The sequence below is a fragment of the Apaloderma vittatum genome, unplaced genomic scaffold, assembly GCF_000703405.1.
Source record: "Apaloderma vittatum isolate BGI_N311 unplaced genomic scaffold, ASM70340v1 scaffold17379, whole genome shotgun sequence".
NCBI classification, from domain to species: Eukaryota; Metazoa; Chordata; class Aves; order Trogoniformes; family Trogonidae; genus Apaloderma; species Apaloderma vittatum.
The window spans coordinates 7,282-20,599 of record NW_009735971.1 but is presented as its reverse complement, the minus strand read 5'-3'; the positions used below and the strand labels follow the sequence as shown (position 1 = coordinate 20,599).

General features: G+C 36.4%; 1 protein-coding gene across 1 annotated transcript in view; it reads left to right on the top strand.

The window, feature by feature from the left end:
• The window catches only part of LOC104268275 (glutamate receptor 4), a gene marked incomplete at its 5' end in the record, with an annotated part of 37,700 nt that extends 26,940 nt beyond the window's left edge, over positions 1–10,760 (top strand). The window contains 3 exons of the mRNA XM_009876805.1: positions 3,368–3,738; positions 5,089–5,287; positions 10,454–10,760. Coding sequence (XP_009875107.1) covers positions 3,368–3,738; positions 5,089–5,287; positions 10,454–10,714 — 831 coding nt within the window. The remainder of the gene's footprint in view (positions 1–3,367; positions 3,739–5,088; positions 5,288–10,453) is intronic.
• Between the last annotated feature and the right edge of the window lie 2,558 nt (positions 10,761–13,318).

Below are 13,318 nucleotides of genomic sequence, written 5' to 3'. Positions count from 1 at the left end.
GCAAAAGGTCACAACTCATTTCTGTTTAAAATCTGAGAAGCTGTGAGCTTCTGAAGTTGAAATCACATCCTGCATGAGTTTTATCAGATAGCTTTACCACCTTCATATAAGCATAGATTTTATTCACAAGGAGATAATAATGTATTCTGGAAAAGTAAAAATCTCTTAACATCAGACTTAATCTTGTTCCATTGTATAATATCAGAAGAATCCAGAACCCATCTGTACTTGATAGTGATGCAGCCTTGATTGAAATGCAGTTATAGATGTGGTTGATTCAAGTGTGAAGTATTATTATTCTTTGTCAAAATAGATTTCACTGGCAACAAAATCATTAATTATTTGCACCATTGTTATATTGTTAATCGTTTAAATCCATAATTATATGTTGTACATTAACTGGGCAAAGCAGAAATGCTGATGATTATCATGCATAGCTATTGTCATTATTTAGCTTTCAACAAAGAGGAGTTTATGTAGGACTTAATGTGGCACATAGTAGTCTTACAAAAATAATAAATTATATGATCAGATTGGGGAGACTGCACTTTTGCCAATTATTTGGCATCTAATTGTGACCAACTCTGTGCTGTCCCTTTTCCTTGACATGAAATGAGTTTATCTAAAATATGAATCATCTGATATTAGATCACTGTTGTAATGGAATGGAATAAGTTCCTGCTTCTTCTCCTCTTTAACTCCTTAAAGTAGTATAGGCAGCTAGTTCTGGTGCAGTTGAAGTTCTGTGTGTACTCTTGGAGCATTTGAATTTGCTAAGATGACTCTTAGCCAGCATTTCCCATACAATATGCAGTGTGCTAATTAGGCCTTTAAATCTCCACGATTCACACTAAAATGATGCTGTCACTTTTACCCCGCACATCATAACGACTAACAACCCTTAAGGACCCTTGTTTTAATCCTGGTAGCAATCTGCAGACAAGAAAAAAGAAGTGTTAGCCAACACTTTTGAAGATCAGTGACCGAGTCTGTCATTTACACTGTGTTAATGAAGATACCATGATGTGACAAATGCAGATATTAGCAGTAATAGATCACAGGTTCCCTGAATCTTTCAGTTAATTCATTTCAAGGACTTCACAGTAGCTGAAATTTAGAAGTATAAGACCACGGCTTTAAAGAAGGAAACAAGTCTTCTAGGAAAATGGTACTTATGAGTGAGATGAAATACAAAAATAGGCAGCAAAGCCATTAACCCAAACCATCTTACAATTCTTAGGCTGTAGAGACTAAATTTAGTTTATAATTTTTAGGATATTTAAAAATACATTTTAGACATGTTATTTTTCTTCATATAATACCTGTCTTCATAAAATACCTGTTTCAGACTTGTGTAATCACAAGACTTCAAGACGTCAAATGTTTTAAATACCTCGTATTACAAAACTTAGGTTAAAATTCAGAGAATTAACAATATCATCATGATGTTTACTCAAGACATTAGTGTCAGAGGTGCAAAATTATGATTTTAATTTTGTTGCTTAAAGTGCAATATCTTTATATAAAATTATGTTTGCATCACAATGATTTCAGAATGACTGAGATAATCCAATGATTAATACATAACAATTTTAATACAAATTTGCATTTTGGGGCTATTGCACTGCAATGAGTCAGTTCAAAATTATACAGCTACCAAAATAAGTTTAAATTTAAACTACATGAAATTAGTTTTAAATTAAATACTTAAATATATATAGCTCAGTATTAGTGTATAAAATAACAAAAATCTATTATTTTAAATGCATTTATCTGTTTCAAAGTTGTGAGATGACAGAAAAGCCTACATTCCAATTTCTTTTTTTCTTTATCACACCAGCTATTTATGTAACACTTGGATTAAACTATTTAAGCACATCCTTAATTTTCAGCATATTTTAATCTTACTGAAACTGATGGGATTTAAGCATACCCTTGTATATTTTGCTGGGCATGAATGCCCTTAAGAGCATCCTAAAAGACAAACAAAGGCTTAAATGCTTTGCTAAACTATGGGCTATGTACTGTGTCTGAAGATGCTACCCCGTAGGATGAATTTGGACCAACTAAATATTTAGAAAAGAAAGCTACAACAGTTCTATAATGTAGATTTATGAATAACTTTTAATCATGCCTGTAAAAATAACTGGGCCTCGAGTGGGGTAAATACAGGCAGATTGTGTCATATATTGAGGCCTGAAGCAGAGAAATGCCACTGTAGAAGGCAAGTTGTGAATCTACCTTATTTGCAACCAAAGCAAAACATTCTCAGATATCTTCAGTTACCCTCCTTAGCCCATCAGCTGTATAAAAGCCCACGTTTGTCACAGAGCATGGGCTCTGCCCCCTGAACCTACTTAGATACAGCATCAGGATTATGAACAGGAGAAAGGTTTCAGCATCTTCTGTATCTGCTCCCTTCCCACTGATGCATCTTTTGTCCCAGTTCTTCCTACAGTTCTCACCTCATGAACTGCTGTAATGACAGCTTTGGCGTACAAGGCAAGGCAAACAAGGCAAGAAGCAAACCTTAATGTAATGATGAGTCCCTAAGGACAGAAATGACCCATGAGCACAGCTACAGTGCCTTACAGTTCATGCAGACATCATTGTTAGGACCCGAAATCACCATCATATCACTGATTAATTCAAGATTGGCATCTTCATCCTCAAAACATATTAGAAAAAACATATTAAAAATTATTCCTATCTCTAATGGGAATGGATTCAGCACATTTTTTATCGTTGTATTTCATTATTTTGCAAAGCTATTTTCTGTATACTTGCCTTTTTGCACTGTTTAAAATCTAATTCATTCCCATTGAACTATCTGTGTGCAGTTTTGTTGCATCATGGCAATAGTTAATCACCTTTGCTACTTCATGCTGTTTGGAACTTCCTTGAGTCTATGAGCTAATTTCCCTCAAAGAATGATCATATCTTATGAAAATATTATAATAAATTACTGTTTCTGGGTTCTTATAAAAAAAATACCTATGCATTCAGTAACAATATGATCATTCTCATTTTTAATTCTTCCCTGAATTCCTTTACTCTAAATCTAAAATAATACATAAAATAATCCACCTACACTGCTGCCCACCTCTGTAAGATTTAAGAATCTTCTCCTTAGCAGGAAAATTAAGTATTTCTATAATTCTGTAAAATAAAAACCTGCAATATGTTTGTTTTATTAAAAGTATATTGAGTATATACTATGATAGAAGGAAACAGAAATATGTTACAAAGAACATTTAAGACACAGTGTCCTGATATTTGTGACATACCTTTGGAATTAGCTGCTTATCCGAGTGTATAAGCCAACTGCCATTAATCTATATACCTATATTTCTTTTTTTCTTTATAGAAAGCAGAGATTGCTGTTGCGCCTCTGACCATCACTTTGGTACGAGAAGAGGTCATTGATTTTTCTAAGCCTTTTATGAGTTTGGGGATATCCATTATGATCAAAAAGCCCCAGAAATCTAAACCAGGAGTGTTTTCCTTCTTGGACCCTTTGGCGTATGAGATCTGGATGTGCATAGTCTTTGCCTACATTGGTGTCAGTGTGGTCCTGTTCCTAGTTAGCAGATTTAGCCCTTATGAGTGGCACACAGAAGAACCAGAGGATGGGAAAGAAGGACCCAGTGACCAGCCTCCCAATGAATTTGGCATATTCAACAGCCTCTGGTTTTCCCTGGGTGCCTTTATGCAACAAGGATGTGATATTTCCCCAAGGTTTGTGTCAAATCTTTTTACATTTGCATTTTATCTTCAACACTGAAGCATAACATGTTACTTTGTTTATTTTCCTGGCAGTGTTTTGAAGTTCATTCTCTAGGAAGCCTTTTCATTATTTTTTTGTTTTCTTCGATAGCTATGATAAGGGCAACAGATAATCTGCTTTGAATTTCAGTCATTACTGTTATTTTACATATGTCAATGTGCATAAACCACAAACAGCTCTCAGAAACATCAGGTACACATGGGGGCAATCCCACCGAGTTGACTTCAGAGGAACTGTGTTGTTGCTAAATTAGTTCCATTGCGTTAGAATTAGGAAATGCACACTATTTTGCTCAATATTGGCCTTGCATAAACAAATGTCCCATTGCTGTTCCCTCTCAAAATCTTCAGCGCTGCTTCCAAAATATGGCTTCCAAAAAATTCTTCCAAAAATGCTTCCAAAAAATTCTCTCTGTTTCTGAGAATCTATGCTGTATTGCTAAGCCATTGTTTACAGAGTGGGTTCCTCAGGTGTATTATATGATCACAGTCCTGAATTTCTCAACCTTTTAAGATGTTCTGGAACCTTAGTGTGCAGTTACTACAACTTTTTAATTAAACATTAATGACCAAATCTTTTAAACCTGAATGCTCCATTTTAGCCATTTACAGCGAGATTTTAAGTGTTCAGCATTGGCGTAACTCTGCTGTTATTGAAGTTAGCAATAAAACTGATACCTATTAGGATGGATCTACATTACTCCTCAATAGCCTTCTCATCAAATTGCAGGTATTAAAATGGAAAATATATTTTTTACTTAACATAAATATCTCTGTTGCTGCAAAATGCTTGCTTCTTAATCAAGAAAAATTGAAATGATTGCAGTAGCTTATAGAATGTTTTGTAAGCTTGGGTGACAGGAACAGTTTAATCCTAGAAGCAACATAATCCATGTGCAAAGCCTTTTGTGTCTTTTTTTTTGTTTAATAGGAAACAAAGAAAGCTACCGATTTGCAGCTGTTATACGTTATTTTTGTCCTCAAAAAGAGATTACCTATCCAGTATTTTTGACAGAATTTTTGCTGTTTGGTATTTTCTGAAATAATAACACCAAAATTACTGCTCAGGAGTATTCAAACTTCAGTATGTGCATGATGCTTATTAATACAGTGGACTCTGTACTGTAGGCACTAAGATTCCAGAAAAAAAGCATTTATTAGTATTCCAAATGCAAATGATCTCCCTCTCATTGACTGTTACTTAATTATACATGTTCAGCAATAATGGTGACTTCTTTCTTTCTCTCTCTTTCATTGTGGCTTAAGAGACAGGAAAATGTGCATTATCTTATTCATGTTTAGATCCCTCTCAGGTCGCATTGTTGGAGGAGTCTGGTGGTTCTTCACACTCATCATTATTTCATCCTACACTGCTAACCTTGCTGCTTTCTTGACTGTTGAGCGAATGGTCTCACCCATAGAAAGTGCAGAAGACCTTGCTAAACAAACCGAAATTGCTTATGGGACACTGGACTCAGGGTCAACCAAAGAGTTCTTCAGAGTAAGTTGTTATGTCCGTTGGAGCAGCTCTACTGACTGCTCTTATAAGATGCTTGGAAGTGTGAAATAATGTTATTGTGCAATTATATGTAATATAGTTTGTAATTCCTGCAATACTTTAACTACATTTCTACCACCACCACCCCTTCAGCAGCATTTGTTGGAGTTTTCAGTTATTTTAATTTGTGGAAATCTTATTGATCATGTCACATTGGGCAAAAGAGGTGTCCCGAGGGTTACTGAAGCCAGTGATAATTAAAGCAGCATTACACTATTGATTCATCTAAAGCTACGGTACTGAAACGATGCGCAGCACTGGACGCCTGTGATAATAACATGGAGTCTTGCAGGTTTTGCTTCAGCTTATGGGTTTGACTGTGTGCGTTTTGCTTTAGGGTCTTTGGTGGTGGGCAGGAAATGCATTTTTTAATTTGCTGACTTTCACATGAGTAATAAAGAGAAAATACATCTCAGGGAGATGTGGTTGGACCATTAGCAAATAGCCTAAATAGCCATTCATATGTCTGTGCTGTCTGTGTAATTACTTCGTTTTCTTTTACGTTCCTGTGTTAGTGTGGTTGATATGTAATCCTCATCATCTGCCAGCTGGAAAACAGGAAGCCTGGACATCACAAGGAGCACATAATAAACCATCCCTCCTGCTTTATTTCTTGTCTCTAGCAGATGGAAGTTAAGCCTAGCTGACTGAACGTGTGTGTTTAGTGTTTGAACGTGGCTCTGAATAAATGCTGTGAGCCACTAATCTTTCCTTGGAAATCACAAAGTTTAGGAGCATTATTTATCTGACAGGTACAGTTTAAGGCATTTTTAGAATAGAGGAAGATGGGATCGTAATTTCTTCTTGTTGTCTGATTGAAAGGGAACTGTTCTGTTAGGTACTCCCACGCACCTTGACTGTTTTCAGTTTGGCCAAACTGAACTCAGTGAATCATTAACAAAACTATGGAAGGGATTTGTGAGCTATAGATTCTATCAATTCAGGGACAGCTGCTGAGTGACCCTCCAAAGGTCTGTAGTGAAATAACCTTTTTATTGCAAGTGACATTGCCATAGAAGAACTTACAAATCTTTTCTATTAGCTGTAAATAGATGATGCCTTACAAGGGGGCCGGTTAGCTCAGTGGATTGAGCTCGATGCTGACAACAATGACAACACCGAGGTCTCGAGTTCGATTCCCTCTCGGTCCCCATGTGTTGCCTGGTCTAGTCGAGAGTTGATGTCCCTGCCCATGACAGGGGGGTTGGATTAAATGATCTCTAAGGTCCCTTCCAACCTAGGCCATTCTATGATTCTATGATTCTAAGTACCAACTGACACTAAGTGGTTGAGCCTTCACATAATGAAGCTGTCCAAGGAGTTTAGTCTAAGCTAGTTTTCTAGATTTCTTCTGTAGACACAGGAGAAAGCAAAGCACTCCTGTGCTTGGTACTTCAAGTTTATTTAATGGATACGATTCAGTGTACACCTGTCTTCTTCTATAGCCAGGGTGTTGGTATACATCTAAATATAAGTTTTACTTTTACCTCAAGGGGTAGAAACTCAGCCTGTGATCCCTAGAAGCCCTGATTTCACACTGGATATCTACAGAAATAGTGACATTAAGATAAAAGAGCCTTGGCTGAGAATTGAAATATTTTGATCCTGACATGGCCAGAATTCCCGTTTTCTTGAAAAGAGTATAATCCCTCAGTACTTATTATTTAAATTCATATATGCTTAACCCATAAATTCTTCTTTAGCTCAATTTGTGGGAAGTTAGGTATTTAATTCTGAGAATTCTAGTTTCAGTCCATAACAAACTGAGGTCGTAACCGCAATTTATGCATTAGAATGATTCTTTCAACCAGAATGAAGCTGTGATGATGTTTAAAAACATGATGCCGAGGATCAGGCAGATTTATTTAACTTTGGATTTATTAACTTGTTGCATTTTTTAGAATGTGCAGTGCTTGCAGGGTTTTTTAGGTGTTGATGCAAAAATTAATTCCCATGGAAACAGTAAATAACAAAGGGATGGGGTTGGTTTTTTAGGAGTTCAAAACACTTGTACAAGCCCTTGTTTTGAAGTAATGAGGTCATGTCTTTTGACATAAAAACATTTTTGGTCACAGAAAAATATGGTTCTTATAAATCAACCTGTTAACACAAATAATTTTTTGACTGAAACTATATTTCATGCAAGATCTCTTTTTAAAGAGAAGATTCTTTGTATATCTATAATGATAGTCATTCTTTCATTTTAATATTATAGGGTAAGGAGAAAAAATAAGGAAAACCAATGTTCTCTTTATATTTTTTCTTTTATTTCAAAATACAAAGGGAAGTATTAAAAGTAGTTACAAATACTAAATATAGTTACATATGCAATACTTGAAGCTTCATCAAGATTTAGACTGTGTGATCCCTTGTTAAAAATGGTGCAACTGAGGCCTTGTAATCAAATTATTTCTAATCTCTGCAACAGTATAGTGATTTTTAATGATATTGTATTTTTCACAAAACAGGGACAAAGATAAAATACCATTGACAGAAAATATTTGCACAAACACTGTTTGCATAACACATAAATTAAGACCTAGCCTGAAACGATAGCATGAGAAAACTTGTTAGCTGAGTCTGACTTTGTGCGTGGTTAGAAGCAAACAGCATCACTTTGGGGATCAGAGTCCTGTGTAATGTTTCTGTCAGTGATTACCATGCAGCTGAAGATGAGCCTTCAGGACATTTTCTCATCATTTGATCATATCTGATCAAAATGTCAGAAACTTGGAACACCTATTTGGTCTGCTTTGATTTTAGGTTGAAAACAGAACAGGGAAAAGTCATTTTAAAGCCAACATAAAGAATAAGATGACTTTGATGCTGTTAGCTATTTACTCTTACTTTCTGTTTTGGACATAGTAATAGTTGCATTTTCTGAGCAGCTTGCTCAAGAGGGAGAGAATTTAGTTTTAGCAGTCCTACTCAGAAAATGAAAATTATCATAGCTTGGCTGACTCCAAGGGAAAGCTGCAATGTTTCCTCATGTGATAATAAGGAATATCTGTTGGTTCACTCTTCAGTTTTCACTCTGAGTTGACATGTAGAAATTGAATATTAAAAATGAAAGTTAGTGAGATGAAAACCAAAGAAAATGTTCTTACTGAGCGGGTACATTGTTAGACTTACTATATTTTTTGTTTCTTGATGAGCAAAGGAAACTAGATCCTAAAAAACACAGATTTAAATGCAATCTTTTTCAAGTGATTTAGGGCATTGTTTCCTCTTACTAATAGAGCTATTTTATGTTGCGTGGTTTTAGTTCTGAAGTGATCTGTCATATGTCTACTTTATAACAAGTCTGATATTAATATTTTAGAAATTACTAGACGTGAAGGCAGATAAAGGCAAGTAAATATTCTTGAAAGGATGCCTGATTCATTACTGCTCTCTTCCTTTTTCTTTTCTTTCTGCAAATTTTAAACCATGAAATTATATCAGTGTAAAGCAGAAAGAATACATGGGTGGCTTAGCTTATGCTCTGCTCTGAGCCACTATTATGTTAATGAAACATAGCTGTGACTACAGTGGAAAGAGGATGACAAGGCAGGGTGTGATTATGGACATACATGGCTTGTTGTTAATTTAAATTTTATTATATTTGGCAGAAGGATGAAATGATGCATATAGACAAGCTAAGAAAGCAATGGCAATTTATGATGTTCTGCTATATGTTATTTTTATTGAGCATTTCTGGTTAAATGCCACTTTCTTTCAAGTTGCAACTACCTCACTGGCAACTTATTTTCTAAGTAATAATACATTCATTCAGTAATTGGTAAAAAGAGGTGCTTCAGGGAAATTACTCTTAGCTAGACAAAAGCTCAGTTGCAGGCTTTTTAAAGCCGTTTTCAATTGAAATAATACTTAGATTATAGGATTTTATATTAATTTAAATATTCTAAGACTTTTTGTTTTGGGTCTTTATACTAATGAATATTTTCCTGGAGTGCTCAGCACAGTGTGGGAATGGGATCATAGACTGAATTTTGCTTAGCTCAAAACTTGTGTTGACTTAAATAAAAGCTGATTTAAGCATTGGGTTAAAAAGTCCTTTTTGCAGCATACATAAGAGAAGACAAGTGCCATCTGTTATTAAAAAAAGCACCATATAATGTTCAGCTGATGCACTGCTGGTTTGCATGTATGGATCCCTGTTGCTCAAGGAAGCAAAGGAGCTGTTGAGTGAATCTAACAAGCTTGGGTAGTTTCTCAGACTGACAGAATTTTCTTCCTTCCTATGCAATTTTGATTTGGTTTTAATTTTTATTAAGTTTTATTTTTGCTTAAGTGTTCAGTTGTGGTTACACCATGCATTCCCAGACAAAAATTTCCAAATAATGCTCTCGAAGCCATGAATTCTTGCACACTCTTTGAGCAAGCACATTTCCTAATCAATTACTGGCAGGATCAGAGTCTTTAAAATAAATCCACTGATACTGTGGTTCTAAAAACATACCTAATACTTCTTCAGGACAATTGGATAGGACATTTTGTTTCCTTTAATAGCATATTTGGTCCAGACTGCAGTTTCTATCTGTTATTGTGAACCATGTCTCAAAGCATCGTACAGCCTTTTTGAATGTAAATTGAAAGAGTTCTCGGCTCTCAATTATGAAGGCAGAAATCTCACTTAAGATATTGTGGGGTTTATGGTGTAAGAAGTGGGTGTTAGAGCTGAGAAAACCTTCAAGATTCAGCTCAGTATTTATCGGGAGATTATTTTATTATTTCTCTTTCCCATACAGGTTTATTATGGATATCTGTTTCATATATCATTCCCTAAAACACACTTTGCAATACTTTGACTGCATGAACTGCCATTATCTAACAGCAAATTCAGGTCTTAGCTTTGCAGTTATTCTATTGTGACCTCCAGTGGCTAACTGGACCTAAAAGTAACATTGATTTTATAGTATAGATATTGTTATTTGTTGTTTCTTTTAGAATAATGACGGAACTCAAATAAAATAATTATCCAAGTATGATTTTCCCAGCCTCAGTTGTTTGAAAAACTAAGTATGATGACTGATTTTATATTGGCACAGTGCCATTCTGAAATGTTGCAACATTCTTTTATTCTAACTTCTCTTTAATTTTCTCCAGAGATCAAAAATAGCAGTGTATGAAAAGATGTGGACCTACATGAAATCAGCTGAGCCTTCAGTGTTCACTAGGACTACTGCAGAGGGAGTAGCTCGTGTCCGCAAATCCAAGGGCAAGTTTGCCTTCCTGCTGGAGTCCACCATGAATGAATACATTGAGCAACGAAAGCCATGTGACACCATGAAAGTGGGAGGAAATCTGGATTCGAAAGGCTATGGCGTAGCCACACCGAAGGGTTCTCCATTAAGGTGGGTGGAATAGTATAACAATATAAAATGTGTTGTTATAGTATTCCACCTTCCCTGATGTCCCTGATATAGCTCTTTTTGTTTTGTGTGTGAACATGGTATGTTATTTTTCTTTTTTTCCATTTCATGTTTTTTTGATCAACAAAGGTAACCATTTCTAATTGCAATATGGATTTAGCAGCTATAGTTCGCACATCTTTCAAGGCCATATAAAAACCAAACTGGTTGAACACTAGCTCCTTGAAGTCAGCCTCAATAGGGTTAATATTTCATCAGCTGTTTTCGCAAAATTCAACCCTTTATCGCAGTATTATGCCTACATTATCTGCATCAGTATCTGCATCAATAATATGCCTACATTTTATGTTTTCTTTATTGATCTTGGCTGCTAATTTCTGAATAAGAAGCTGCTTGTCACATCTTTTTTCAAATGTCATCACGTGGAGGCAATTAGTCCTTCATTAAAGCAACTTCATTAAAGTACTTTTTGTGAAAGCGCCTTCTTATTCAGAGAAAAATGTTTGTGTTTCTAGCATTACGCATTTCAGTACTGCCTTCAAACTCACCAGTATTTTCTTTATCACAGTATCAGACGCTTTCAGTCAAGTAAGGGAGTTTTCGATTCACAGGCAGAACATCTCTTGTTTTCCATTCAAACTGTCAGGGCGACAGAAGTGAAGGTCCTAGGTCTTAAAGTTGGCAGTATTTACCATTGCATTGTCTTTTATGTTTAAGACAAACACCGCTTGCTTTTTTCCTCTGGTAGACCTGCCAATTTTCTTTAAAGCAAAAAAAACCCAAAAAACTAAAACAACTAACAGATGGAAGGAGCGTGGACTCTTACAGCAATAGGACTGTGCAGGTCGGGGAGAAGGAACGGTCGACAGAGCAGCCAGCACTCCACTTCTCAGATGATTTGCACTCATGATAAAGGATTACAACAGGCTCTGATGAAATAGATTCACAAATGAGACAAAATGGGTTGAAGGGAGGAGTTGCAAGTGCAGATGGAGCCCTAGTTCTGTGCAGGAAACAATTAAGGAGGTACCTGACCACATTCATGACTGCAGAGGAGACATCATTGCCACTATGCAGAAAACTAGACTTGCTCTTTACTCACCAGCTTAACCTGCACACAATACTACAAACCTCAGTAGCCTTAACTGTATGACACAGATGGGAATAGGAGTATCATCAGAATCCCCTCCATCCTCAGCAAAAGAAGATTTGTATATACAGAGGAAAATCAGGCCAGTTATTTCAGTGACTAAATATGAATTTTTGGTCCTTGACATCCAGTACCTCTCAGATTTAAAAATTGCCACCTTCGTCACTGAATAAAGTAGAAGATAAGGAGGTGAGAGAGGGAAGATGACAACAATAAAAATATTAATTAAAAAGCAAAACATGTCCAGAACTCATGGGGTTGTTAAAAGTAGAAGGCATAGGTAGATAATAGGAGAGACTGGTCTATTATCTGAGTGTATTTTCAAAGCACTTATTTTTTTATTCTACATTTTTAATAGATTGCTATCTCCTTCTCAGTGTTTCAGCCAACCTAGAAGTGGTAGGCAGCACTGCAGTTTAGTGGAGCTGCTTTCCTATAGAAAGGAAATGTCCATTGCTGACACAGTCACATTTACTGTGCAAAGGCTCGGGCAGACTTTTAGGAATCACATTAGCTGCTGTCATATATGTCCTATCAGTGGGCTGTTTGTTCTAAGCATCCTTTATGGGGCTTTTTAGTCCCTCTCACTTTTTTCTGCAGAGTATCTGACACCAACAACAAGAGACAGGCTGTTATAATGAGCACTAGTTGCCAGGGGAAGCTGGTTTGTGTCTAATTTGAGCTTATTTCAGGTTTGTTCAGTTGGCTAGATAAAATATAAATCTAGGAGTAGTGAGGAAGAGACATGAAGCAGTTAGAAGGAAGAAGGCCTGAAGAAGGCAGTTTAAAAAGAGCAGAGAGGAAGAGCACAACCGTGACTGTAAGGAACAAGTGTGAAATCCTGTTTCCCTCCCAGAAAAGACCAAGCTCCCATGTGTTTCAGTGAGGCCACAGTCTGGTCTAACTGGGGTCAGCAATTATTGTTAGTGATAGGGCGATATGATCAAAAGCATTTAGTTTTTCACATTCTGCTTTCAAACGTGTTTCAAAAAGGGGAACAAGATAAATCCTTCCCAACCCGAAAATTAGACCAAATCTTCTTTCAAGCTGTCTCGACTGGCTGTCCATGTCCACACCTTTCCCGAGCCTTTCTTTCACATGTGCTAAGTTGCTTGTTCTCCTGCTGCACCTCATTCCCCCTCCAGCCCCAGTGACAAACCTCGGGCAACACATCAGTACTGCTTACCTGTTAAAAACATTAAGCAACACACTTAATGTTCTGGACAAAAGTAAAGAACAAGCAACACCTCACATTTGTACCACCTCCTCCATGTATGTCTATAGAGAGTAGTGCTTACTGAAGTGGGGAGAAGCTTCCTACCCCTGTGCTTTTGAACAGAAAAGACTCAGCTGTAAATTATAACTGCATGCTTCAGTATTTTCTGAATTGTTTGAAATTGCAATATGCTGGGCTTGCTATTTTGACTGCATCCCACATGGTAGTGTTTC